Source organism: Halichoerus grypus, chromosome 6 (assembly GCF_964656455.1).
Source record: "Halichoerus grypus chromosome 6, mHalGry1.hap1.1, whole genome shotgun sequence".
In the NCBI taxonomy this organism is placed as follows: Eukaryota; Metazoa; Chordata; class Mammalia; order Carnivora; family Phocidae; genus Halichoerus; species Halichoerus grypus.
The window spans coordinates 76,304,487-76,332,478 of record NC_135717.1 but is presented as its reverse complement, the minus strand read 5'-3'; the positions used below and the strand labels follow the sequence as shown (position 1 = coordinate 76,332,478).

At 47.6% G+C, this 27,992-nt stretch overlaps 1 protein-coding gene across 3 annotated transcripts; it reads right to left on the bottom strand.

Moving 5' to 3' along the window:
* Positions 1 to 1,211: 1,211 nt before the first annotated feature.
* ADA2 (adenosine deaminase 2) lies at positions 1,212 to 27,813 on the bottom strand. 3 transcript variants are annotated; one of them, XM_036095081.2, is made up of 10 exons: positions 27,700 to 27,813; positions 23,957 to 24,286; positions 21,649 to 21,874; positions 20,221 to 20,431; positions 10,280 to 10,407; positions 8,507 to 8,597; positions 7,256 to 7,364; positions 3,910 to 4,067; positions 2,920 to 3,122; positions 1,212 to 2,684 (listed from the first exon to the last, which is right to left on the bottom strand). In XM_036095081.2, the coding sequence occupies exons 2-10, from the start codon at positions 24,276 to 24,278 to the stop codon at positions 2,585 to 2,587; spliced, it is 1,548 nt and encodes a 515-aa protein (XP_035950974.1). In that variant the 5' UTR covers positions 24,279 to 24,286; positions 27,700 to 27,813; the 3' UTR covers positions 1,212 to 2,584. The 3 variants fall into 3 exon arrangements, with proteins under 3 accessions (XP_035950974.1, XP_035950973.1, XP_035950975.1); XM_036095080.2 differs by having other exon boundaries at positions 27,655 to 27,716; XM_036095082.2 differs by lacking the exon at positions 23,957 to 24,286 and having other exon boundaries at positions 27,700 to 27,787.
* Between the last annotated feature and the right edge of the window lie 179 nt (positions 27,814 to 27,992).

Genomic DNA, 27,992 nt, shown 5'->3' with positions numbered 1-27,992 from the left:
CCAAATTCTTACCTGCTGGGAAACAGGATGATTTGCATCTCCAACAACATTACCTCAGTTTGAATTTTGAGAAGTCTCCCTGCCCTTCCCTGGGAGCTGTGCCAACTGATGAAAAGCTCCAGGACCCAGGAGGAGGGGGCGGGACCAGGGCATTCATCATGGGCCAGATAATGGGGACTTGTACAATAAGCCTGGCAAGTCAGGGACTCTTGGAGTCCCTGGCCATTAGGATTTTCCAGACCAGACAATTCACCTGACAAAGAAGGAAAAAGCATTTAACCTTATTCCAATAAATAAATAAATATAGACTACATAATTCAAATTACAAAATATGTTTTAACAGAAGAGCTTTGCCCCAGATTTCCTTTAAATAAATAGCAAGGCCCCAGGTGCAGCATGATTTCATTTACAAAAATTCAATTAACACACAAGTTTTCCCAAAAAACATATGTCAAGGTACCTTCTGGGAAGTCCTACAGGAGGAATAAGTGAAATCAGATTTAATGACTCAACTCCTGGCAGAAATATTACTTAGTTCCAAGGGGCCTACAACCTGTTTCCCAGATCTTCCTAACTTAACATCTGGTTCTGTTGATGTTTCTAGTTCTCTGCTAGGACTCAGCCTATTGAACCAGGCATGAAGACAAGACTAGTAGCTGGTTTAATTTGCCAAATCAGAGATCACACCAAGTCCAGGTCAGAGACCTTACACTCCTGGGAGACCCCTGTAGTCATGACAACTTGCTACAGAAGTCCATTCTGCTAAGTTCCATTTTCACCATTTATTAAATATAAGTCAGCTGAGTTGGGACCTATGTACTATCTCCTGGGATTGGCTAAGGCAATAAATCAAAGACCGTTCCATCTGGGTGCCAGCCTATGGTTGAGGACCCCTAATCAGCAAGACTTTTTCCAGCGTCATGAACCAACAGTGATAAACTACTAATGGAGAGAGTGTTGGCCGCTGCCTTTGAGCTCAGGTGCAGGTGATGGGTGATGGATGAGAAGACACTTGAATCCACCTGCAACTTCTAAGGAATTCTTTGACCCTCCTTCTCTTCCTTTAGTCAAGTAAAGACAGGGCTGGCTTCTTGCCTTCCTTTTCCTAAAGAACAGGCTAGGAGCCAGAATTGGATCACATGAGGTCTTTTCTTTGAGGAGACTCTGCTCTGTTCCCTCCTGCTTCAGCAACCAGCTCAATATTATATCCATTCATTTAACATATCTTTTATTGAGTACTGACTAGGTTTGGGGCATGGAGCTAGGCTCTGGGTTCACAGTGTACAGGAAACAATCATTAGTACCTGCCCACATGGAGCTTACACTCTGGTGGAGGGAGACCATAAACAGAGAAATAAATATATTTATTTCCTAGCAGAGAACTAGATCTGGGAAACAAATTATGATAAGAGTCATGAAGGAAAAAAGCAAGGTGCCATGAGAGATATTAACAGGTTAGGGGTCTAGGAAACTTCTGAGACAGTGACATTAAAGGTGAAACCTGAAGGGTAAACAGGAGTCAGTTAGACAAAAGTGGAAAGAAAGAATATCCCAGGCAGAGAGAATGAGAAAAGACTCTGATGCAGCATAGAGTTTGGGATATTTGAGAAACAAAGGGCCAGTGTGGCCAGAATCTGGTACACTAGAGGAGACCGGGGTAGAATGATGCTGGATAGGATGCTATATGCCCTGTTGAAACATTTGGGTTTTTCTAAGTGCACTGAGTTGTAAGCAATGGAGTAACCTGATTTAATTTTTGAAAAGTCATTGCTCTGTGAAAAATGAAAAGAAGAAGGCAAAGAGAAGAAAGGAGAGATCAATTAAGAGGCTATTGTAACTCAGACAAGAAGTGATAGTGGCTTGAACTCAGCCAATAGCAATGCAGATAGAGAGGCATGGAGGATTCAAGATACATTTTGATGTAGGGAACAGGGGAGAGAGCAGTATCAAGAATTTCACTGAAAAATTCTACATAGAGCAACTGGGTGGAATGGATGGAGATGCCATTTACCAAGATGAGAAAGATCAGGAAAAGGTTGAAAGGGAAGAGATTGAGAGTTCAGAATTGCACATAGTACGTTTTGAGATTCCTGGGAACCTTCCAAATGAATAAATAAATTGGTAATCATCAGCAAATAAATGGTATTTAAAAGCAAAGGAGTGGATGAGACTACCTAGGAAAAGACTATAGAGTGAGAGAGAAAAGAAGAGGAGAGAAGCAGAGACATGAACAGAGGAGAGGCAAAACTAAGCCCTGAGGAAATGCAACACAGAGATCTGATAGAGAAGAGCATCTGGAAAAGGGACCCCGGAAGCAATGGCCAGAGAGAAAGGAGGAAACCAAAAGAGTTGATGTCACTGAGGTTGAGAGAAAAGGATATTTCAAAAAGATGAGTTTGGTAGACTGTTTAAGTGTTTCTGAGAGGTCAAGCAATGTGGAGGCCGTTGATGACCTTCATGAGGTTAGTTCTGATGAAGAAATGGAGGTAGCAACTACACTGGAGTGGGTTCAAGCATGATTGATGGAAGGTGAGAACAGCTTGCAGAGAGGAGCAGAGGACTAGGGTAATAAACGGCTAGCTTCTCACTTTGGCCTCCTTGCCAGGTCGGCTACAAACGTATTCCATCTCTCCTCCCAGGTTTCCATGGCAGCCTTTTTATCAATATCCAACAAGGTGCTGAACCTGCAGAAGAAAAGGCACTCAGGTCAGGAGAAAGGGTTGGGGAACAGGTGAGGGGATCTCAGATGCTTGCAGGGCACATTGCTCCCCAGTCCAAGAGCAATAATGAAACCGAGGCAATGTGGAGAAAACACACAGAAACCTTCCAGGCTTCTGCCCCCAAACTCTAAGAGAGATAAACACAAGTTGTGGGATGGAAGAGGGAGTTGGGGATCTGGGAAGTACACAGGATACTCACTTGATAGAGTTCATGGCCAGCTGTTTGAGTGTCCTCAGATCGGCCGCCATTCCCCCAATGCCCATGAAGGCCTCATAGAAATCATAGGATAAACCTTTGGCACCAAAGACAGCTGGGTCATCAGAGCTGATCACCATGGGGTACCCAGTGGCCATCAGAACAGCGGCGGGGTGGTTTCTCAAGTCAGACACCAGTTTCAGAACCTGCCAATAAGAGGCAAAGGAGAAAGACAAAGTTTGACCCATAAAAAGAGTGGTCACAAGAGAGGCAAGACCATGAGCATAACCAGCTCCTTTCTTATCCTCATCACCACTGAACATTAGGATGACTTCTGGGTACAACACAGGAATAGAGCCAGTCCTGTGCTCTTCCTAATTTTCTCCAAGTTTCTTCACGAGCACAAACATTTGGTCTCTCTTGGTCCGGCTCAGAGCAGCTCTCCTGAACAGAGCAAGACAGGCAGGTGCACAAAGAACCCCAAGCATCTGTGGGAACAGCAGTATCCAATGGCCCCTCCCACTCCACTGGTCTTCCTTACTGTCCCTTTAGCTTTGTCTATCGCTTTGCCCCAAATTCTACCCCACTGGGGACCCTCACCGCTGCCTCATTGTTATGCATGGGTTAGGCAAGGGGTCATTCCTGAATAATTATTAATGGGAGTGAGACAGTGGAGGAATATAGAAAATAAGTGAGCTAAGGAGCAAGAAATTATACAGTAGGGTGCCTGGGTGGCTCAGTCGTTAAGCGTCTGCCTTTGGCTCAGGTCATGATCCCAGGGTCCTATGATGGAGCCCCGCATCGGGCTCCCTGCTCGGCGGGAAGCCTGCTTCTCCCCCTCCCACTCTCCTTGCTTGTGTTCCCTCTCTCGCTGTGTCTCTCTCTGTCAAATAAATAAAAAATATTTAAAAAAAAAGAAATTATACAGGAAAAAGTTTGGGAAATCAGAACAGAGGCTGAGATTGGAGGGTTGGTTGCATGGATCACGCATACCTGGTTGGAGATGGGACAGACTTCTATGGGGATGTTCTTCTTCCAGGAGTCAGCCCAGACTGCTGGGTGTTTGGTCAAAGCAAATCCATGGCCAATCCTTGTAGAGTTCAGTAGTAGAGCATCCAGAAGGTTTCTGTCTATGGAAGTACCCTGCCAGTCTGGGGAACAAGGGATAGTCTTCAGTCAGATGGATCTGGCCCAAAGACCATCCTCAGATAAAGGCTCCAGATCAAAGAACATTCACACACAAACATTCATACACATACACATTTTCCTTGTAACAATGCTAAAAAAAGGTATGGCAAGCCTTTATTTTATGTATGTATGTGTAACAGATGAAGAAGTTGAAACTTATACAGGCTTTATAAATTGAAGGAACATATTCAGTTAAGTAGTAAGACTGGGTTTCAAATCTTGGTCTATCTGACTCCACAGTCTATATTCTTTCTTTCCATTTTTTGTTTGTTTCCAGAGCTATTTTCTGGGAATTTTATTATTTTTACAACAGTGTGTTGCAAACTCTCTCAATATAATTACTTGTGTGTACTTACTCAGTTTATATCTTCAACAATATCAATTGCAACATCAATTGCAAGATCACAATGACCAGCACAAAATGGTGGCAGATACTGTTGCCTGCCTATTTACCAGCCACCCCCACTGTATCTTCCTTGCTGGCAGGACGTTCTTTGGAGGGTGAAAATAACAGGTCCTCACTCTCCCAGCTTCCCTTGCAGCTAGGATGGTCCTAATGCTGGCCTGGAAGGTTATTTGTGGGGAGCTCTTTGGCTTCCTCCCTGATAAAAGGAGATGCCCTGGAGGAAATATCTTGTCTTTTGCTTCACTGAATTGGTTACACCTGAATGTAATTTGACTACCTGACAACCAAATAAGGTGAAACCCTGGACTTGATGAGGACAGCAGAGGTCACTTATTATGTAAAATAATAGATGATCTTGGGGCACCTGGGTGGCTCAGTCACTTAAGCGTCTGCCTTCTGCTCAGGTTATGATCTCGGGGTCCTGGGATCAAGCCCTACATTGGGCTCCCTGCTCCGCAGGAAGCCTGCTTCTCCCTCTCCCGCTCCCCCTGCTTGTATTCCCTCTCTCGCTGTCTTCCTGTCAAATAAATAAATAAAATCTTAAAAAAAACAACAACCTATTAAATGTGTGTATTCCATTCCTGGCAGCCAAAAGCATCCTAACTGATTTACATGTATAGTATGAAAATTCCCCTTTTCTGTTAGGAATAAAACCCCAGAATTCCCACTGCTGGTTAGGGTATGTGTTTCAGGTGGATTTTCACTGGTTTCCAATCTAGAACTTTCTTTTCAAAGATCTCTCCCTATTTATTTATTTAAGATTTTATTTATTTATATGAGAGAGAGAGTGAGCATGAGCAGGGGGAGGAACAGAGGGAGAGGGAGAAGCAGACTCCCTGCCCACTGAGCAGGGAGCCCGAGGCAGGACTCGATCCTGGGACTCCAGGATCATGACCTGAGCCAAAGGCAGACACTTAACTGACTGAGCCACCCAGGCACCCCAGATCTCTTCCTTTTTATTTTATTTAAAGATTTTATTTATTTGAGAGAGAGAGAGAGAACACACGAGCAGGGGGAGTGGCAGAGGGAGAGCGAGAAGCAGGCTCCCGCTGAGCGGGGAGCCCAACATGGGGCTTGATCCCAGGACCCTGGGATCATGACCTGAGCTGAAGGCAGACACTTAACCGATTGAGCCACCCAGGCACCCCTCTTCCTTTTTAAAAATAAGAACATGACTCTTGGGTATTAAATACCCAGCTCCTGGCAAAATCCTCTCCTAGGGCCATGCATCTTAGAATGTGGTTAGATCCTGTTACAGTGTTTCATACTGTTGAAATGATTTCACACAGGTAAGTATGATTTTCCCAACTAGACCACAAGTTCTTCAAGGTTAACAACCCCTACCCCCTTAATCCCATCCCCCCAAAACAATTCTTCAAATCTCCTAGAACAACTTTGATCTAAATTGGACTCAAAATGACTTGAAATGTCAGGAAAAAAGAGATTAATGTACATGGACCCTTCCTCTGAGAGATGGTTTGAACCTGGTTGTGAAATTCAAGCCCCCACTGCTCTTCACTTATCTCCTTGGTCTTCTAAGGATGACAGGTGCCTAAGGTACTCAGGGACACCCGGTGGGATGCAGCAGCAAGCTTTCCTCCTGGTATCTTCATTTTGACCTGAAATTGCAGCCATGATCTGGGACTCCTTTTGCTTAAGGTTTACACATTTTAAGGACTGTAATATGAGAAGGTCTGAGAGATGACCTATGAGCCTGTGGAGTGAGCTTAGGGGAACAAAGATGTGGCTAGGCTAATGGCATTTCAGAAACAATAGCAGCAGGCCTGCTTGAGCTGGGTGGGGTCTCCTCTTCAGCACCTGGTGAGTGTGGACAGAGCCTCCTAGCTGTTAGAGCAGTCCTTGTTCTAGTCCCTCTTCTACCACTTAACCCGTGTATGACTTTGGACAGGTGAATTAATCTCTTTAAGCACAATTTGCTCATTATAAAATGGAGATCATCAGAAAGGGCTCAAATTCAAGCTTCACTAATGACTAGCTCCTTGCCCTTGGACTAACCACTCTATGTTTGGAGACTTGGGCTCTTCAACTATAAAATGGGAAGAAGGGTGCCTGGGTGGCTCAGTTGGGTAAGCATCCAACTCTTGATTTCAGCTCAGGTCATGATCTCAGGGTCTTGAGATTGAGCCTGGTGTCCAGCTCCACATTTAACGGGGAGTCAGCTTGAGATTCTCTCTCCCTCTGCCCCTCCCCCCAAATAAATAAAAAAATCTTTTAAATAAAATAAAATAGGGGTAAAAACACCTTCCTAGCAGGACTGGGGTGAGAATTAGAAATAATATATGTGGGGTGCCTGGATGGCTCAGTAGGTTAAGCGTCTGCCTTTGGCTCAGGTCATGATCCCAGGTTCCTGGGATGGAGTCCCGCGTCAGGCTCCCTGCTCTGCAGGGGGTCTGCTTCTCCCTCTCCCTCACCCTCTCCCTCTGCCTGCTGCTCTCCCTGCTTGTGCTCTCTCTCTGTCAAACAGATAAATAAAATCTTTAAAAAAAAAAAAAAGAAAGAAAAGAAATATATAAAGTGCCAGTTACTGTTATTATCATTGCTATTCCTTCTCCAAGGGTTGCCATCAGGATTAAGTGAAATAATACATATGAAATGGACAAGTGTCATAAAAGGACTATCAACAGTTTCAATACTGCCCCAGGATCCTATCACTTCTCTTGAATGATGAGGAGGAGCCCTCCTATCGATCACCTCCTTTGTCCTGCTTGTCTCCGTATGGCTCACCTGTCTCTCCAGCATGGAAAAAGTAAGGCAGTTTAACGCCATGCAAGGTGGGAATCATCAAAGCCTCCCTGTAGTCATACAAGGAGTGGCCAGTGTCCTCACGCCCCACCTGCAGGACACAGAGGAGAGGACATGGAGCCATCTGCTTGGTCCATGCCTCAGCTGTCACTACAACAAAATTATGCTTTTCAAACTAAACCACACATACCCCCAGGGCTTTGTAGCTGTGTGCCAAGAGTAAGGGTGCCTTAGGATAAAAAGGTACCTCCTTCAGAACGCCTATTTTAATTTGTTGGGGGTGGGGGACAATCAATGACACATTTTTATAATAAGCCAAATATGGATATTCAATGTAGTAGAATGGAGTGCAGGCTTGAAAGAGAGTTGGAGCTTGTGAGTAGATCCCTTTGAACAACTGCCTATCCCCCTTCCAACCCCAATTTCCCTCGGGACTTGTCCATTACAGTCCTTGTAGGGACTGTTCTGGAAGCTCTATACTAGAGGTGCTCCTTCTCAGCCCCCTTTGTCAGTGCTGCACACAGATGGAAAAGGTGGGATGAGGGGGCCTTCTGCCCCTTTCAGGAGAGGCCAGACCCTTTGAGCAGCCCCCAGGGATCCTAGGAGGCCATCCCAGGTCCAAACAAAATGAGTCTTTGAAATCTACTCCTTTGAGCTCTGGATGGTCTGAAAATAAGAGCTTAAGCACAGACTCAGGTAAAATGGACAGATTCTATAAAAGGGAGTCAGGAGTGCCTTTCAGCCAGTTAGTTCAAATTAATTTAGCTTCCTTAATGCGATTGATGAGCTGTCATCTGGGAAGTGTGCCCTGGCTGGCTTTGATTTGGTGGAGGGGCAGGGGACAGTTTTGCCCAGGATTAGTCCCATCTCTGCTTCCAGGACACACATACCACCCCCCTCCCCATGTGCTACAGTTTTAAGAGCCAGCTGTGGGTGGGCAACATGGGCTAGAAAGAGGGCGGAGGGCAGGGGAATGGGAGTAAGCCCACCATTACTGCCCAACCTCCTTGAATTCTCCTTATTCTGGAACTCCCCCTTTCAGCCTTCTGGCCCTTTCTGCACCCCTTTCTCTTGTGACTGCCATCCTCCTGCAGGCCCCCAGAGAAGGCCAGCGCTAAACTCTGGCCAGGCCTGCGCCTCTGCAGAGGGTTTCCATGGGAGCCGCCAAGGCCTTCAGGAGGAGCTGCCTATGGGACCCCACTCTCAGACAGCTTCGTCGTGCACAGTCGTTACCAGGTCAAACCCTGCCACCATCCTGGGGAACATGGCTCGAAGCATCATGGCTGTTTGGACGGATTTCACGATGAAGGACACATTTTTTATTCTGTGAGAGAGACAGAGAGAAGCAGGGGCGACAGCGTGACTTGGCGTCGGTGGTGCTGTGTACCCTGGAGTGGCTCCGCCAGCACCTGGGGGGTCCTCAGCAGCCCCTCCCCACTGCCCACGTGACCCCGGCCTGCTCTTGTGATCCCTACCAGTGGCTACATCTGTGAGCTGTTTCACCCAAATCCAACCCTATCGAGGACTCTGGCTGGCTCCAGAAGGACCCACAGTGTCTGAAAACAAGTGAGGAAGGGAGACCCATGGGATACGCATCATTTATCTACATTTGGATGAAGCAAAGAGGCCTCGTCCAAAACTTGCCCTGCATCCCTGAGAAGGTGGCTCCCAGAAGTGGGTGCAGTACAGAGCCCGGCTCTCTGGTCACTGGGCACCTAGGGAATGCAGTAGATCACCCAGGTGATCTGTCAGGTCAGCTGGGCCTGGCAACCCTATGTCCTCTGCCCCCCGTTCAATCAGCAAGGCCCTGGGCACTCCAGAAACCATACAAGCGAACTGTCTTCTCTCCACACCCTCTCTGTTCAAGTCCGAGATAGGGATGAGGCAAACAGCATGACAACAGAAGCACCGAAGGGAAAAGTCTGCTACAACTCTGTGACAGGACAAAGGTCTTTGCACAGCAGCTGGCTCACTGTTCCTCAGTTCTGGGGGCCTAAATTTCTCCTGCCCCCTTCCCCCATAGTGCTCACTCCCTCTCCTGCAGAGCTCCAAGGGAACACAGAGCACTGACCAACTCACACCCTCCCACCGCTGACTCCCAGGGAGCCTCTGAGGGGAACCAGTGGGGCCCCAGCCTTCCAGCTCCATCCCGGCTGCCTAGCACACAGGGATGGACCCCTGCTCCTGTGGGGGGCCCCCCGAGCCCTCACAAGGAGGGAAGGGGATTCAGCAGTGATGGGGCGGGGCGGAGTCTGACGCCCTCTGGAGTCCAGCTTCTAGGGTAGGCTGAGCAAATGAAGGAGCTGCCCCCCCCCCTCCGCCAGCCAAGCCCTGACTCAGTGTGATCCCCATCTGATTGCTGCCCCCGCATCTCCAGCCCTGTGGACGGGTCACAGGCTTTAGACTGGCTGCCCTTTGACAGGAGGAGAGAGCTGTCCTTTCATACAATCAGAAGGAAAATTAAGCTATAAAGCTTTCTGTGCTTGTTTGAGGGAAGAGTGGGTCCTTGTTCACACCACCAGGTCCCACATACATGATCCTGTGGGGTGTCCACACATGGACTCTGAGATAGCTGTCACTCAGGGCCGGGTCACCAGTCAAGGCCTTGCACACAGCCACCCACAGCACACATCAGGCAGAACCCCAGGGCCCAATTCAAACAAGGAAATGAGCCAGTTATCTGAACATACAGGCAAAAACATATCCATAACTGAGTCACCCAGGCCAACATGGGCCAGGGCCTAGAATTATCTGGAAATTTGCTACAGTTCTTCATTTCAGCTTAGTTGCAAAGATTCAAACTAGAAGTGACTTTAGAGGTAGATGTTTGCACCCATGCGCGAATGTACCCGCTGAGCCCATGGCTCTTTGGCCCTGGGGGTAGGTCTCTGATGCCAGCCTCTCAGCCTCCCTCTTTCTCCTTCTCCTCCCCTCCCTTCCTAGTGGCTCTGCCTGCATCCCACCCATTCTCCCAAGTCCTGCAGCTTCAGCCATATTCTCTCTCACCTGTGATCCGAATAAATGAGTTTGATTCCAATAAACCCGGGATGCTCTTTCGCAAACAAAGAAGCCACTTCTCTGTAAGTCCTCACTGACCACTCTTGGCTATGGATGGTCCCATTCAGTTCATACACCTGAGAAGGAAGCATGGTCATGATCAGACATCAGAGGTGAGTGAAACTTCATTCCCATTGCCAATAATCTCTAAAACCATGTTAGACTTTGCAATTTCCTTGCCCAATGCCTTCAACAGCCTCTGACATTTATCAGAAGTTCTAGTCCTATCTGGGATAATGCTCTTGAACACCACAAAGCTGGCTGTCTGCCTGTCTCATTCATTGCTGAGTCCCTGTACCTAGAACAGTGCCTGGCACATGGTAGACGCTCAATAGGCCTTTGTGTAATGAATGAAGAACAGTCAGCGGGGGAGAGGACCCACTTCAACGCCCCACTTTCCCACCCCTAGGTGGGATGTCCCCTGAGGTGGACATGGTTAGGGGCAGTGACAAGAGCCAGCAACGGACAGTGGCTAAGGCAAAGGAGAAGGAACGGGTATAAAGAAGTCCCCTCTGCAGGTTGGGCCACACCAAGCCCGCCGTGAGAGGCCGGAGGGTTGGAGTGGGCACATCCTCTGCAGCAACCTCTGCCCTCTCCTGCCACGGGGTCAGCTCTCAGCCCTGCACAAAGTGGCAGTTCAGGCTCAGGACCCGATGGAGGAGTTTCCAAAGAGACTGTAGGGCAAGGAAGGATGGGAAGAAATGATATGCATAAGTAATTTCCATGAACATCATTTAAAAACCTGCCGTGTGCGAGGAACCAGGCTAGGCCCTGGAAGGGGTAGACAAATGCTGGTAAGACAAGATGCCTGCCCTTAAGGAGTTCCCGATTTAGTGGAGACAGGCTCTATTCATGTTTATGATATAAAGCAGGAAGAATTAAGTGCTAAACAGAGGTTTACAGGACCTCCAAGGAAAAGAGGGTTCCTTTTAACTGGATAGGGTCAGAGAAGCTTTCGGGGGGGTGGGGGGGCATGGCATTGAAGCTGGGCCCGAGGAGGCTGCTCCGTGCCGGCCCCCCTGGCTAAAGCATTGCTAGTCCTGTGTAGGGAGCAGCAGCCCCACACAGAGCCAGAGCTGCAGGGTCAGGGAGTGGAGGCTGAAGGGCAGAGAGGCAGAATGGGAGCCGCGAGCTCTGTCACCACCTGAAGGAAAGAAATCCTTTTCCCTCCCTCGGGTCAGCTCTTATATCCTGGAGCTGGTCGTGTGCAGGAAGCTCTTCTCATTTCCCCGCCAGTCACTTGCATGCTCTCACCGGCCCAGGGGGCCTCCCCTGTCCCTCCTAGCTGCACCCCGGAGATATTGCCTTCGGTCCCAGGGCAGCCTCCCCAGCACCCTCTTCTCCTCAGGCCCACAGAGCAGCCTCGTGGCTCTTTCACCTCCGGGGGTCCTGTTCTGCAGCCTGGGTTGGGGGAAGTGGGGTGAATGGGCAGCTCTTTCCGGCCCCTTCTCTTGGGCCCATTGGCCTTGGCTCTTCAGTTTCCTTTGCTGCTGCCCCACTGAAGCCTGGCCTCTCATGCGATCCCCCATAAGGCTGCCTCAGCCAACGGGGCTCAGCACTGGCAGGTGAGTCTTCCCTGATTGCTTGGCCCAGGAGTGGACATGCTCAGGCTTACTGAACGTTAAAGCTGCCAGAACTTTCCAGAGGAGACAATCTTAGAAACTGCTAACTCAGTATCTAGTATAGCCGGTTACTGCTATTATTTTTACTGAAGGGGATTAGAACATGCCACCCTAAAATATGCTACTTTTGCATAAGGATTATTTTGAGTGGAAGGCAATTAGGCAGCAAACACCAGACAGAGCTCTTTGCCCTCCTCCTATCTGCCTACAAGCAGGACATAAACTGTCGGTGAAGGTGCTCCCCCTTCCATCTCCCACACCAGGAGAACAAGGCTTATCACTGGAGACAGAAGGTCAGCACTGCCACAGGTCTGCACAAGCAAACCTTAGTAACGTAACCCTTATCTTCTATGAGTTTCCCCCATATATTTCCCTCCCCACAATTTACTGCCCCAGAAACCTAAACCCCTTTTCCTTTGTATCATCATTTCTCCATAATTTATCATCACTGGTTAAAATAGTGTATAAGCACCTGGCCTACCCACTTCTCTGGGTGTTCACTTTTTTCTACAAAGGCCTCCATGCACGCAGAAATTAAATATTAACATCAAATACAATGTGTATGCCTTTTCTCCTGTTAATGTGGCTTTTGTCAGTTTAATTTGCAGGCCCCCCAAACCGAACCTTAAGAGGGTAAAGGAAAGTTACTTTCATCCTCTCCTACTTTACCAAGGATTTTTTAAAGGAGAATTCCTGTCACTGATCAAGGCTTCAACAGACTTCCAGGTTCTCCTGGTGTGGGAGATGGAAGGGGGAGCACCTTCACCGACAGTTTATCTTCACATCTTTGATGCCAAAAGAACCAATATCCTGTACCCCAGCAGTACTCAACCTGTGGTAAGGGAACCCCTATGGGTCCCCTAGACTTTTCCAGGCAGTCTGCAAAATCAAAAACTCTCCTCATAAAAATTTTAAGATGTTATTTGTCTTTTTCATTCTCATTCTCTCGTGAGTATACAGAATTTTCCAGAAGTTGCATCATGTGTGACAAATATTGCTCTAACAAATAATGGATTGTGTGCTTGTGTAGTCTTGTGTTTTGAAATTTTCTCAGTTTTAATTTCTAATACAGGCTGGATTATCCAGGATATAGTAGATATAATCCATATAAACAAAAGTTCTTTGGGATCCTCCAAAATTTTTGAGTGTCCAAGTTTGAGAACAATGCATTAAGCCAACCCAGAATTGATACTTGAAGTTGTCTTGGCATTCCGCAGCAGATTTGCAGAAGGGAAGAACAGAATTCTTCCCCAGGCCTTGACTGCTGTGTCATTACTGAGTCCCCCGCCCAGACACACTGACCGGATTCTAAACCACCAACGGTAGGGTCCAGCTCCTTTGGATCTTCCCACCTCCCCTCCTATAGCAGCAGAGTAGGAGCTCCACAAATAAGCGTTAACTAAAAAAAAAAAAAAGCGTTAACTTAAGAAGAGCACTGTCCACTAGCAGTTTCAAAAGTACTAAGCCCCAGGCGGCATGTTTTAGAGAAGGGACGGATAGATGGACATTGGGAGGGGTGGCCAGTAGAGTAGTGCTAGCGGAACAGAAGGGAAACAAAAGAACCTTAAAAAAAAAAAAAAAACAACAAATGACAATTCTGCCTAAAAGAAGATCCTTGGCATATTAAGCAAGTATGTACAGATATGCAAATGACACAGAGGCATGATGGGGGCTTGCATATGGTTGGAGTTCCATCAATTCTATCACTCCAGTACTTACTGTGGGAGAATCTGGGACTCCTGCCTTGCAGGGTTCCAATCCCACTGCCAGTTCCCATAGCGTGGAGAGCCGCAAAGATGGAATCTGGCCCCTGGGGCTGCAGATGTCAGAGCCCTGTCTCTTGGTACCTCAGTAAATCACCACCTGGGCTGCCCCTGTCTTGTGCTCCTGGGCCTCTGGCCCCTGGCCAAGAAACTGCAGGCTTTATGGAAGCACCTAGGATAGGATCTGAACGCTCAAGAGCACCCCCATTTCAAGGAGCAAGAGACCCTTTTCACGGGGAGACCTGCAACTCCTCACAGCCTCACAGCCATTCCACTACTGGTTAGAACACTGCTGTGAAGCCAAGCATTTAAGGAAAGTTCTCAGTTAGGGGGTTCTGGGCAGCCTTCTGGGTTCCGGCTCCCAGTGGAGGTATGTTCTGCCCCAGTCAATCACACCTCCCAGGGTCACTGCAAGGATCAAATGAGTTAATATTTGTAAAGCACTCAGAAATGATAACTGTTAGGGCGCCTGGCTGGTGCAGCCGGAAGAGCCTGTGACTCTTGATCTCGGGGTCATGAGTTCGAGCCCCCCGATGGGTGTAGAGATTACTTAAAAAGATAAATGAAAACATAAAAAAAAGAAATGATAAATATTAATAACAATGTTATTATTACCAATCTTATTACCGGATGTAGAGAAACGACTCAAAGTCTGCAGTTATCCTAGGAAGATGAGTTAATATCTAAGAATTTAACAATTATTAAGTACAAGTAGGTGGTGTCAGTCATTTATCTAAGACTATGTGATACAAAAGCTGCTATATCCATGTAATAAGCCCCCTTGAGTTGAAAACACTGGATTCAATGTAGACTATCTCCATTTTCATTATAGTTTTTAATTGTGAAACTATAAAGTTGGCTATTTACACAAGATCACAAAGTTTTATTGTCTATGATATCATGGAATTATAGAATTTTGAAACTAGAAGGAACCGAAGGGAAATGTGAAAGCAGACAGGTGCTCAAGGTCACACAATTAGTTTGTATCAGACCAGAAGCCAGGACTCACAATTTCTAACTCGCAATGCCACTCGAGCACCATGCATTTAACGTGCATTAACTGAGCTTCTATTATGTGTCAGGCAATGCCAAGAGCCTTATGTCATAATCTCCTTTAATCTTCAAAACCACACTATCAGGTAGTTCTCATTTTACAAATGAGGATTTTGAGGCTGAGAAAGGTCAAGAAACTCAGTCCTATTGCACAGTGGGAGTGAGGGGCTGAGGGATCTGCCGAGTTACAGAATCTTGCTGACCCTGAGTGTCTCCTGTCAGCAGCCCCTGTCTTTTACCTTTATACTCCAGTGGCAGGTAGGGGTCTCAGCGTCTCAGCTCTGGCTGCACATTAGAATCACCTAGGGAGAGGGAGATGCCTGGGTCTCATCCCAGACTAATTAGAATCTCTGGGGTAGAAGCTGGTTGTTTTTATTTTAACCTCCCCAGGTGATTCTAATGTACAATGTACAGCTAGGGCTAAGAGCTACCATTTTTGTGGACTTGACAGACAAGTAAACAGCTTGATTACAGCATAGCAGGATAAGTAGGGTAAGGGGAGCAGTTAAGAGGGTCCCCCCAACCTTGCTTGTCAGTATTCTCACAGAGTTACACCAGTAACATCAGACAATGGTCACTTCAGCAACGAGCCAGGTGGAATTTTCAATGGAGGATTTGCCAAGAATCCAGGAAAAACCCTGGCGTTGGGAGTGGGTAGGCGAAGCCCGGGGAACGTTGGTTATACAAGTGACAGCATCCAAGAAAACGTCTGGGAACGACCATCGTGGGTTCTCTCCGCCACTGACGTGTCTCTCTCCTAAGATCTCCTGTCAGGAAGTGCCAGCAGGGCAATCCCCTGTTGATAATCCTCTGGAGTCTTAGAAGAGCTCCACTCAGAAGACTGGCCGGACCCAGTCTGGGCCTCCGATTCTGGCCGTGGGGGAAGGGACTGGAGCCCGGGAGATAAGACCCGCCTAGCAACTGTTGCTAAAGGCAAGTAGCCTTTGTTATCAAGCATTAGTAACACAATAGGAGGCTGAGCAACCAGGATAGTCCATCAACATCATCCCAGGCCCTGAATTAGCCCCACAAGCAAGAAGGGGGAGGTTGTGCGGCTCAGCAAAAGAATTCCCGTGCAGTCGGTTTTTAGTTGTTAATGTGCTGATGGCTCCCCGACTCTGGCTAATGGGGGGCATTAAGGCATAGACTCTCTATTGCAAGAGGCCTTTGTTCCAGGGTCAGAGCAGAACAAATGGTCAAATCCCATCCCCCTCAGCCTCTCCAGAATCCCAAATCCCAGCAGCCCTCCACCTTCTAGGGGGGTGGGGGGTGGGCAGAGTAGGACAAGAGGTTAGCAGCAAGGCAGGGTCCCCAAGTGGGATGCCCCGGAGCCCACTCCTCAGCGGGGTAAGAAGGAAAGAGCCCCGCCGGAAAAGGGGAGGGATGGAACCAGAGACTACTGTGTTCCCTCCAGCTTCTCAGCATCTTCCCTAAATGCTTCCCCGCCGGGCTCGAGATGAAAGTCACAGCCCTCACAGAGACCAAGACCCAAAGCCTCCGTGATTTCCCCCTCCCTCCTCTCCCCTCCGCCCCCTAAGGCGCCCAGGGCTCTGCCAGGATTGATGGGCTACCTCCCCCAGGCTCCACACTGAGAAAGCCGCCAGGATTGCGCAACAGGAAGCGGCCCCTGGGCACCACTCTGGGTGAAGCATCAGCTCAGCCAGTCCTAGGGGCTCTCTTTCCCCTCCGGAAGGACGAGACTCGAAGCCGGATGCCCTCTCCAGCAGCTCCTTTTGAGATTGATCAAGCATGGCTGCCTCAATGCTCATAAAATCCAGCACCCTGGCCTCTAACCAGTCCTTACCACCAATGTGATCTTGGTCGAGCTCTCTGACTTTCCCAAGCCTCAGTTTCCACGTCGGTAAAACGCAAGCTTGCTATGCAGCTCAAGTGCTTTGGAAAGGTCAAGGCGAAGAAGGCCCTCGCTCCAAGTGTGGTCTGGGTCAGACCATCTGCATTAGAATCACTGGGAGGAGGGGAAGAGGCTAGTTAATTTTGCAGCTTCCTGACCCTACCCAAGAGCACAGAATTAGAATCCTGAAAGGTGGGGCCCAAACATGAATTTTAAAGAGCACCTCTAGATTATTCATATGAACAGCCAAATTTGAGGACCACCATCAACAAGCATGATTATCACTACTGGTGCCTCTCGGCAGTGTAGATGTGGTGGCAGTCTGAAATATCTCACAATCTGACATAAATAAAGAGGCAACAAATACTGGGTGCTGGAAATCCACATTACCAGGAGACAAAGGTGGAGATGTGGACTGTCACAGTCCTGGGTCGGGGGTGAAGGAGGGGTTGGCGGACCTACAAACCAGTTTCAGTGGAACCAAGAGGAGGACTGGCTTAGATGGGATGGAGCCCATGCTTGGGGAGAAAAGGATTTTCCAGGCCAAATCATGGGAATAGATTGTTCTGGGAAGTGCAATTTCTTCCACCTCACATAGGCTAGGCCCAATGCCAGCTCATCTCTTTTAGAAATTCTTCTTTTTTTTTTTTTAAGATTTTATTTATTTGACACAGAGAGAGCACAAGCAGGGGGAACAGCAGAGGGAGAGGGAGAAGCAGGCCTCCAGCCGAGCAGGGAGCCCGATGTGGGGCTCGATCCCAGGACCCTGGGACCATGACCTGGGCCAAAGGCAGATGTTTAAGCAACTGAGCCACCCAGGCGCACCTAGAAATTCTTCTCTTAATAGGTGGATGGACCCTCGCTTCCTGTAAAAGGATCATTTGTGTCCAGTCTTATCTACAAAACTGCTGAAAGCTCTACTGGAGGACAAAGGTCAGCCCCACTGCCCAAGAATTATACTCAGAGCTTTAACTACCAAACAAGCAGGCAGATCCTGAGGGAGATAGGCACCCTTAGCTGAGAGCCAACTCTTCAGGACGCTTCAGGACCCTCCAGGGCCCACCTTGAGCTAACCTCAAGGAGGGTATTAACATATCTAAGGGGAAATGTAGGTCGGTCCTGAGAGTTGAGCCTTGAGGAACCTTGGTCTCAGATGGAGGGAAAGGGAGCCCTGACCCACAAACTAGAATTACTGGTTCTTGGGACAGGTGTATCCTTCATCGGAGGGTGGGTCCTTGAACACTTGAGATCAAACTGGGGGTAGTAAAATCAGTTTAGGAATCCCAACAAGAATTTAAAAATTTTTTAGAATACAAAAATATCAGAATCTCTGTACACTGCGTTGTTTCATAAAATTTTTCATAGATACATATGGATACATGTGGAAACATTGTCTTCAGTAAAGGCAATTTATTGTAGCATTCCCCTCCCCCCACCCCCACCCCCCCCCGAGAAAGGGGATAATTTTCATCAGATTTTCCAAAGATTAAGTACACTGTTACGGACTCTCTTAAATTCTCAGAGCCCAGTGACAGGGATTTTTAGGGCTCTGGCTCACCAACATCCTTCTGGCTATAACTTGGCTTCAGGAAAGGCTAAGATTTGCCTTCAAGGAGAGAGAGCTTCCCGGTCAAGAAACGTAATAGTGTCTGGTCTAATAGTTTTCTCCAAAAACCAGCATTCTGACTTTCTTTTTTTTTTTTTTTTTTTTAAGATTTTATTTATTTATTCATGAGAGAGAGAGAGAGGAGAGAGGCAGAGGGAGAAGCAGGCTCCCCGCCGAGCAGGGAGCCCGATGCGGGACTCGATCCCAGGACGCTGGGATCATGACCTGAGCCAAAGGGAGACACTCAACCATCTGAGCCACCCAGGCGCCCGCATTCTGACTTTCTTATTTATACTTCTATCTCTTATGAATTTGGTCAATATGTTTCGGTCTGGAGTTCTATCACTTCTGAGTGTACAAAGAATAACATTTCTGAGCCTATAAAGACCATGGAATATGGTAACAAAGCCAAAATGATGCCACGCTGTGGGCCTTGCCACAAACTTGAAGGTCACTCACCAAGGCATTGGTATGCTCAACAAATATTTCAATGAATAAGCAGACTAGTTAGGATACAATATAGGGGAGAGCTCTACACAAAGGTCATGTTCTCCAAGCCACTTAAAATCTTCAACCAGCTCAAACTCTTTGTGAGCCCACCAAATGGAACATTCAGAAATCCTGCCCACTCCCACAACACCCAAATCCCTCCCACAAAACTTCAGGGAAGTTCTGTCCAACAGACATCCCAAAGGAATGGTCCAGGAGTATCTGATCACCTGGGGCTCTCTCCTCAATAAGGCGTCCCCTAACGGGGAGACCATTCTCACTCTCTCCTTCTATAATGGCTCCTCCTCAGCCCATTTTGTGAATTTTCTATCCTATTTCTGTTTGCAGGGCCCCTTTCTTGGCCTGCTCCTCTTTCCAACTCACAGCTTCTGTGGGAACCTCATCCCTCTGACAGTTTTAAGGATTACCTTTCTGCAGACAGATGTCAAATATCTGTTTCCAGGCTAGAACTGTCCTCTGGGCTCCAAAGTCACATATTCAACCACTTCCTAGACATCTTCATAGGGCTGTCTCATAGACACCTCCAACTCTACAGGTTCAGAACAAAAATTTCTTGGGGCGCCTGGGTGGCTCAGTCGTTAAGTGTCTGCCTTCGGCTCAGGTCATGATCCCAGGGTCCCGGGATCGAGCCCCGCGTCGGGCTCCCTGCTCTGCGGGAGGCCTGCTTCTCCCTCTCTCTCCCCCTGCTTCTGTTCCCTCTCTCGCTGTGTCTCTCCCTGTCAAATAAATGAATAAAATTAAAAAAAAAAAAAACAACCAAAATTTCTATTCTCCCTCCCCATCCTGCTCCTCCTCTTACTTCCTCATGTCCATCAATGTCACCACCAGTTAACTCAACTCAAGTCCAACGCCAGCCAGTCGCCATAGAGTCCTCACCCCCACATGATCAGTCAGAAAGACCTCTAGAGTCCTCCTTCAGCACATTGCACATCTCTTCCCCCTCGTTGCTCCTGTCCCCCCTGGCCTTGTCATCTCACACCTGCTTTTCCCTGCTCTCCCAGCCTCCATCCCCACCTTGCTCAGTCTGGGCAACCCTCACACTGCAATCCGTTCTCCCCAGTGCTACCAGGGTGATCCATTCACCAGGCCCATCAGCTGTCCCAAGACCAAGAGCATAGTCTTGAGAGACTCTGAGAAGCTAAATTTTGATATGAAAGGAGACAGGTCAAGAAAGGTCCAGGCATGAGGCACTGCTCAGAGTCCAAGGCCAGGAAACCCTGAGCATCCAGGAGGCACAGTATATCCAGGAGGTGAGAAGTGGGGGTCATGAGAGAAGGGGGTACAAGGTGGATGTTTAGTTTTGCGGGGACCAGCCAAGTACAGTGCAGGTTTCCTTGCTCATGGGGGCCCCTGGAAAGACACATGTCCCATTTGGGATAAAACCAGCATCCAGTCCTATACCAGTACAAGGGTGGGGAGCCTGTGAAGACCTACAGGGTGAGATCTGAAAGTCAAGCCAGAGCAGAGGAAAGAGGTGGGCTCACCGGGAACAGCATGGCTCTGAGCTCTAGGTAGAGCACATTGTCCTGGTAGAACTCCTCCAGGGCCTGGAAGACATAGTCTCTGAACACTGGTGCATAGTGGACAAGGCCAGAGATTGTGAAGAAGATCGTTTGAAACTTGGACCAGACAATATTTTGGTTTGCATAATCCACGTCGGGGTTCTCAGTCATCAGAGTGAAATTCTTTAGCAGTCTGTTCAGGACACAAAGGGAGGTATGTTTCAAGCCATCACCTTCAGGCGCCTGCAGGATTCCTGCCCACCTTGCTTCTCCCGCCAGAAGCAAACCCAGATGCATCATAGTGAACAATGATGAGAAGCCAGGGGAAGCACACTGGGTTCTCTGGTGGAGGCCCCTCCATGAGACCCACTTTGTGCTCCTCAGGACCCAGCTCAGGCGGGATGTTCCCACCAACCAGGCTCTCCTACTCCCCTGCATATGCTTAGCCAGTCTGACCCCATTGTACTTACATCCCAGACCAAGCTCTCTTCGAGGGGCGTTATGCACCAAACTGTATCTTGAATGTTGAAGTCCTCACTCTCAATATGACTATATTTGGAGATAGGGCCTTTCCGGTGGTAATTAAGGTTAAATGAGGTCATAAGGGTGGGGCCGACATAGAATAGGACTGGTGTCAGGGACACCAGGAGTGCACACACACACAGAGGAAAGGCCATGTGAGGACACGCTGTCTGTAAGCCAAGGACAGAGGCCTCAGGAGAGACCAAACTTGCCAGGATCTTGATCTTGAACGTCTAGCTTCCAAACCAGTGAGAAAATAAATTTCTATTGTTTAAGCCACCTGGTCTGTAGTATTCTGTTATGGCAGCCCCAGCAAGCTAATACAGGAGGTATGATGGAAATACGGGGACTACATGACCCAGGCTTCGCCCCTGAGTAGCCACATACTAGCTGTGTGGCCTTGGGCAGCTTCCTTAACCGTGCTGAGCTTCACGTTTCTTATTCGTAAAGGGAAGTAAGCTCACAAAAGCACTCTATAGATGGTTCTATGATGAAAACAGTTATTACTTATAATATCACTTTACAAGTGTGTTAGGAAGTTGCTCCATCACGTTTTCAAGGTGTTTCACCCACAAATGCACTGTCATTATTCCATGAGCTGGGAGCTTTTCATCTTTCTGATATTAAGCATTTAGACAAATTTCATCTGATGCAACAACAGTGTTACTGTTAATACCTCTTACAGATCAAATTGGATTTTAACTGAATCAGGAACTTGCTATTTGAATGCTTTTGTGAAGCAAAGTATCTTGTAAAGTTAAAAGAAAAAGCCTCCTGAGTTTTTTTAAGGCCAGATTTGCATATATGGGTTTGTACCAAGGAAGACACACGTGCACACCACCCACTACTTATAATGGACGAGACACACCCCTTCCCAGCCACACTCACCCGTTGTCAAACTCAGTGACGTTCTGCGTCTCCTTTCGATGTTTCTCCAGCAAAACCCACTCTGAACACTCTGCTGGCATTGGGGTGGGGGGTGTTGGATAAGCAAATTTGAACTTCAGGGCCCCCTTCGGGGTGATACAGAAGTGGCAGTGGGGCCTATAGGTGACATTTTTCACCAGCCAGTTCATGCTCAGGATGCCAAAGTCATGGACATGTAAGGCAGCCCCTGGAAAGGGAAGAAGGATGGGGGTGAGAGTGAAGCAAAAGAGGTGAAGTCCACATTCCAGGGCACAGGGGCCATGAGGACAGTGTAGCTGGACAAGAAGTGAGAAGCACAAGGATGTCTATCTGGCAGAGTTCCTTGGAAATGCCCACGATGCACCATCCCCACTCTGGCGCAAAGACCTTCCAGGCCTCTGTGTGCCTTTGTCTTCCTGGGCTGGCCACAGCCTTCCCTGCTCTGGTGTAGGAAGGGAGCTTCCCTCGCTAGTAAGAAGCATGGTGACCTCATTCAAGAGAGGCAGCCCGATGGGGCAGGGGAGCATCAGGCTTGGATTCAGAAAACTGGGGTTCAAGCTGGACTCCATCTCACCACCCAACACTGCGTGAAAGGTTGTAATAGGAAGGAGCCTCAGCCCCTGCCCCCACCTGGTCCTGATCCTCTCAGCCTGCTCCTCAACGCCCAACACACACTGCCTTTGCATTCCCTGCTTCCAGCCAGCATCTAGGCAGCTCCTGGCCCGCAGGTTTGCCTTCAATGCCCCATGCTTCTTTCAGAGCTGACACCAATTTCAACTACCGAGCTCCTCAAGGCACAGTATACACTGTCCCTCTGCTCTTCTTGCTCCATCTTAGCACCTGGCCTTGACACTGGCCGCTTAGGGGTCCCAGCTGTGTGAGCTTTGGCAGGTCACCCTGTCTAAACCTTATGTTCTCCATCAAGTGGAGAGGTTACTTTACCAACTTGACAGTTTTTTTTTGTTTAGTCTCTTTATTTATAACATTAAAATAAAAGAGGTACAGAAAAGTCCTTGGGGTGCCTGGATAGCTCAGCTGGTTAAGCGTGCAACTCTTGGTTTCAGCTCAGGTCATGATCTCATGGGGCGGTGAGATGGAACCCCACATTGGGCTCTGTGCTCAGCAGGGAGTCTGCTTGCGATTCTCTCCCTCTGCCCCTCCCCACACTCATACACATGCGTGCGTGCTTTCTCTCTCAAATAAACAAATAAAGATTCATTTATTTATTTGAGGCAGAGAGAGAGAGCATGTGCACAAGTGAGCACGGGGGAGGGAGAGGGGCAGAGGGAGAGGGACAGGCAGACTCCCTGCTGAGCAGGAAGCCCAATGAGGCGATCAATCCCAGGACCCTGGGATCATGAACTGAGCTGAAGGCAGATGCTTAACAGACTGAGCCACCCAGGCACACCTAAACAAATCTTTAAAAAAAGAAAAGAAAAGCCCTTGTAAGCTGCAAATTGCTATTTGCATGTGCAGGATTGTAATTATTTTATTATTCATAGAAATATAAATATACTGGGGCGCCTGGGTGGCTCAGTTGATTAAGCATCTGCCTTCGGCTCAGGTCATGATCCCAGGGTCCTGGGATCGAGCCCCGCATCACGTTCCCTGCTTGATGGGCAGCCTGCTTCTTCCTCTCCACTGCTTGTGCTCTCTCACGCGCACAAATAAAATCTTATTTTTCTCAAATAAATAAAATCTTAAAAAAAAAAAAAGAAATGTAAATGTACTATAGACATACCATACTAGAAATGCGTTTATACAAGATGCTCATTCATACCATACCCTGTTGGGTACCTTAGCCACTGAGAAAGGGCAGAAGAGGCAGATGCGAGAAAAGACGTGAAGGGAGCAGTAGGTCCTATTGGGCCCAGATACTCCCTTGTGTGCGGATGCATCCACTTCCTCAGGGAAGACGGTAATGCCCAGCCCCCACTCCCTCCTGTCTCTCTGAGGCAGAGTCCCCTCCCAAGCAGGGTAAACCAGCAGCCACTTTGGACCACGCCCTTCCCAGTTTGCCAAGGAAGAACAAAGGTGCAGAGTGAGGTTCTTGCCGCTCCATTTATTTATTTTTATTTTATTTATCATTATTTTTTAAAGTAGGCTCCCCACCCAATGTGGGGCTTGAACTCACAACCCTGAGATCAAGAGTTGCACGCTCTACGGGCTGAGCCAGCCACGTGCTCCTCACAGCTCCCTTTAGAACACCAGCTCCAGTAACAATGCCAGCTCCAAGTTTCGTTCCCCCTACCTGCCCAGCACCCCCAAACCACCCTCTCCAAGCCTCTACCTTTTGGCATCTTCTTCAGGAGATTAAACACCTCACTTTTCTCGATGAGATTCTTGGCCTGGAAGAAGTGCATGCTGGGAGGGAAATTCTGGCTCTTCACGGCCTGTGCCACCTCAGCCTTTTTGAGGGCCATGAGCCTCCCATTGGCCAGCTCCTCCTGCTCGGTCAGCACCAGCTGCCCGCCCAGCTGCATCATCTTCTCTCTCATCAACAGTTGCGTCCGTGCTTCATCTATGGGTATGGCTGAGCAGGAAAAAGGCATCGCGGCCACCAAAAGCAGGGAGAGCAGGGCTGGCCGCCCTGGCGGGCCACCCACGGACATTGGGATACCTGGAAGAGGAAATTGCTCAGATAGAAACCCAACAGGGCTAAAGAAGGGAGTAGGTCAGTGAAAATCTACAGATTTAAATGTCAAACTCTGATTTTCCTTCTCCCACTCTGTTCTCAGATTACCAGGAGGCAGCACACTGAAGGATTCTCCAAGCCCGCAGAGAAAAGACTTGCAGGTACAGACCGGAAGGGGTTTCCCAAATAATAAGTCACCATGAGCCGTCCTTGAAAAAAGTGGATCTTTTCAGTTAGCGAGCCCTGTTCACACATGGAGGAGGACACTGCAATCAGATTTTCAGTGTTTCACTTTTTAATATCATCAGAGAGCAACATATCACAAGGCATATAAAGAAAACCTCCAACATGGTAAAGAAACTTAAGAAAAAAAACACAGAGAGAAGGAAACAAAGGGAAAGAGAGACAATGCAGGAAATAAAAGAAAAATTCAAAAGAGCCATACTTAATATCCTAAGAAGGATACAAAAAGATACTGTGTCCATAACACAACTACAGGGAATTATAAAAAATATATAATTTTTTATATTTGGGCCAGCTGGCTCAGTCTGTAGAGCATGCAACTCTTGGTCTCAGGGCTGTGAGTTCAAGCCCCACATTGGGTGTAGAGATGACCTAAAAATTAAAAAAAAATAGGGGCACCTGAGTGGCTCAGTTGGTTAAGCGTCTGCCTTCAGCTCAGGTCATGAGCCCAGGGTCCTGGGATCCAGCCCCGAGTGCGGCTCCCTGCTCAGCGGGGAGGCTGCTTCTCCCTCTCCCTCTGCTGTTCCCCCTGCTTGTGCTCTCACTCTCTCTTTCTCTCTCTCTTTCAAAAAAAAAAAAAAAATTAAAAAATAAACAGAATGAGAAAGAGCTTTTAGAAATTAAAAATACAAAAGCTGAGGGGCGCCTGGGTGGCACAGTTGGTTGAGTGTCCCACTCTTGGTTTTGGCTCAGTCGTGGTCTCAGTGTTGTGAGAATGAGCCCTACGTCAGGCTCCACACTCAGTAAGGAATCTGCTTAAGATTCTTTCTCCTGGGGCGCCTGGGTGGCTCAGTTGGTTGAGCGTCTGCCTTCAGCTCAGGTCATGATCCCAGGGTCTGGGACTGAGTCCCACATCGGGCTCCCTGCTCAGTGGGCAGCCTGCTTCTCCCTCTGCCTGTCGCTCCCCCCTGCTTGTGCTCTCTTGTGCTCTCTCTCCAACAAATAAATTTTAAAAATCATTAAAAAAAAAAAAGATACTCTAATCCTCGCCCTTTGCTCCCCCCCAACATTCTCTCTCTCTCAAATAAATAAATAAATCTTTTTAAAAATACAAAAGCTGAAATTTTGAAAATTTACTAGCAATATTACAAGATGGAATTTCTTTTAGAAATTAGGACAAAATAAGAGAGAAACAAATGAGAAGATTATTGGCTCAGGAAACCCAACCCCAAATAACAGACATATTAGAAGGAAAAAGAAAAAAGAAGAGAAAAAAAGTAAATAAATAATAGAAGAAATTGGGCCAAAAAAGAAGACCTGAATCCCTGGTTTAATGAGGCTTGTTGAGCTCCTAGCATAGCACAACAATTGCTCAATGGCCACACCAAGATATATCATCTTGATATTTCAGAACATTGGCACTATAAGATGCTAAAAGCTTCTAGAGGGCAGCTAGTCCAGGTTAGCACTGAGCAAGGATTTAAGGGCAGAAGGAAAGAAACTTGCCTTTATTGGGTCTCCTCATGCCAGGCACTATGTTAGGGCTTTGTTAGGTCATTTATTTGAATCACATTTAAGAATTATGGGGCGCCTGGCTGGGTCAGTCAGAGGAGCGTGTGACTCTTGATCTCAGGGTTGTGAGTTCGAGCCCCATGTTGAGTGTAGAGAGTATTTAAATATATATATATATATATATTTATATTTATATATATTAATATATGTATATATAAATATATAATATATATTTATATTATATATATATATATAATCCTATATATATATATATAATCCTATATATATACATAAAGGAATTGTTTCTGCATCCTTGAAAGTATGATATGGTATCCTGGAAAGAATTAAGGCTATAAATTGGAAGACCTCAAGATCAGTCCCAAATTAGTATGTCTTTAACCGTGAGACCTTGGGCAAACTGCTTAATATTGATGGGTCTCAGTTTTCTCACCTGTGAAAAAGATGAATTACACTAGATCAGTGGCCCTCAAAGTGTGATACAGGTATCATCAGTGATACAAGATACCAATGTTTAGGTTGAATAAAAAAATTTAAAAATAAGTTAATTGAAAGAAAGATATTAAGTAGGGGTGCCTGGGTGTCTCAGTCAGTTAAGCATCTGCCTTCAGCTCAGGTCATGATCTCAGGGTCCTGGGATGGAGCCCCATGTCAGCTTCCCTGCTCAGTGGGGAGTCTGCTTCTCCCTCTCCCTCTCCCCCTGCTTGTGCGCGCTCTCTCTCTCTCTCTCTCTCTGGCTCAATCCTTCTCTCAAATAAATAATTAAATCTTTTTTTTTTTTTAAAGAAAGATATTAAGTAAATAGAGATGCAGGGATATGACAAAGGTGAAAAGCTTGCTAATCATTGGAACACAATATATCCCAGGTTCTTTCCAGGGCTAACATTCAATTATTCTAAGTTACATCAGCTACCAAGAGGGAATTTTCGGAAGGAACTGGATACTATTTACTCTAATACCACAGCTATGGTAGGGGCTGTACCTTCCTAATCAGAGAGTTGGACTTTTGAAAAACCCCTGCAACTTCATCAAGGCTTCGAATCTCTCTTCAGACTACAGTGTTTGCCAACAGCTGAAAGAGGAGAGTGACATTTATGTCACCTTCCCACCCATCCCATGCTGTATCCTCCAATCAACGGCCCCAGCCCCTTGTCCCTCTCTCCTTACTCACACATAGCAGAAGCCACTAAGTTCCACAGTCTCCACCCCTGTCCTCTCCGCAGACCCCAGAAGTAGTTGTGTGGCCCAGCATCTAGGGACTTTTCCTGGTCTGACAGACAAAAGTTTATCTAACACTGGTCCTGGCTGAGGCTGGCTGAGCATCAGGAAAAAATAATCCCTATAACACTTGTTGCTAAACTTACTTCATCTCTCTCCTCATGAAAAGTGTCTTTTACTTTTAAAAGAGGGTGCATGAAGACTCTCTAGTTTGGTCCCAGAGTAAGAACAAAGAAACAGACCATGTGCACCTGTGACTCTGAGCCAATGTCCTTGGGTCCACAACCACTTTCAAAAGCCTGCTGTGGAGCAAGGCTATGCTCTTCCTCCCCACTGGAAGGCACAAACCCGCTTCAGGTGGGGGGCAGGGAGGGCTGCCAGCAGGTAAACAGAGCCCAAGTGCCGGCGTCCCAGCTACCTACCATAACCTCACGAGCTAGACTCCCAGCCCAGGGGATCCCAGGTACCTCAGAGCAGCTCCAGAAACTGCAGACTGTTCGCCGAGTCCCCCGACAGCTGGGTCAGAAGCACCAGAAAAGCTCACCATCCTGTTTTCACTTCCTGTCAGGGCAGGTTTCACTTCCTCCCAGCCTCATGTTGCTCCGGCCTAAGGAGAGGCAAGGAAGACAGGGTCTGGCAGAGCCGAGGCAGCAAGTGGGCCTGAGAGTATGGGTTTACGTGTGTGTGTGCGTGTGTGCACGCTTATGTGCTCATGCGGCGATTTATGTGTGTGTTTGTATGTGGTCATGTGCATTTGGTG

What these genes read in the sequence shown, in the direction of transcription:
- ADA2 (XM_036095081.2), bottom strand. Translation starts at nt 24,278, where the DNA reads ATGTCCGTGGGTGGCCCGCCAGGGCGGCCAGCCCTGCTCTCCCTGCTT. An exon ending in CTCATTTATTCGGATCACAG is followed by an intron (nt 8,598 to 10,279) that starts GTGAGAGAGAAT and finishes TCTCTCTCACAG; the next exon opens with AATAAAAAATGTGTCCTTCA. An exon ending in TCTGTCCCATCTCCAACCAG is followed by an intron (nt 3,123 to 3,909) that starts GTATGCGTGATC and finishes TCTTATTGGCAG; the next exon opens with GTTCTGAAACTGGTGTCTGA.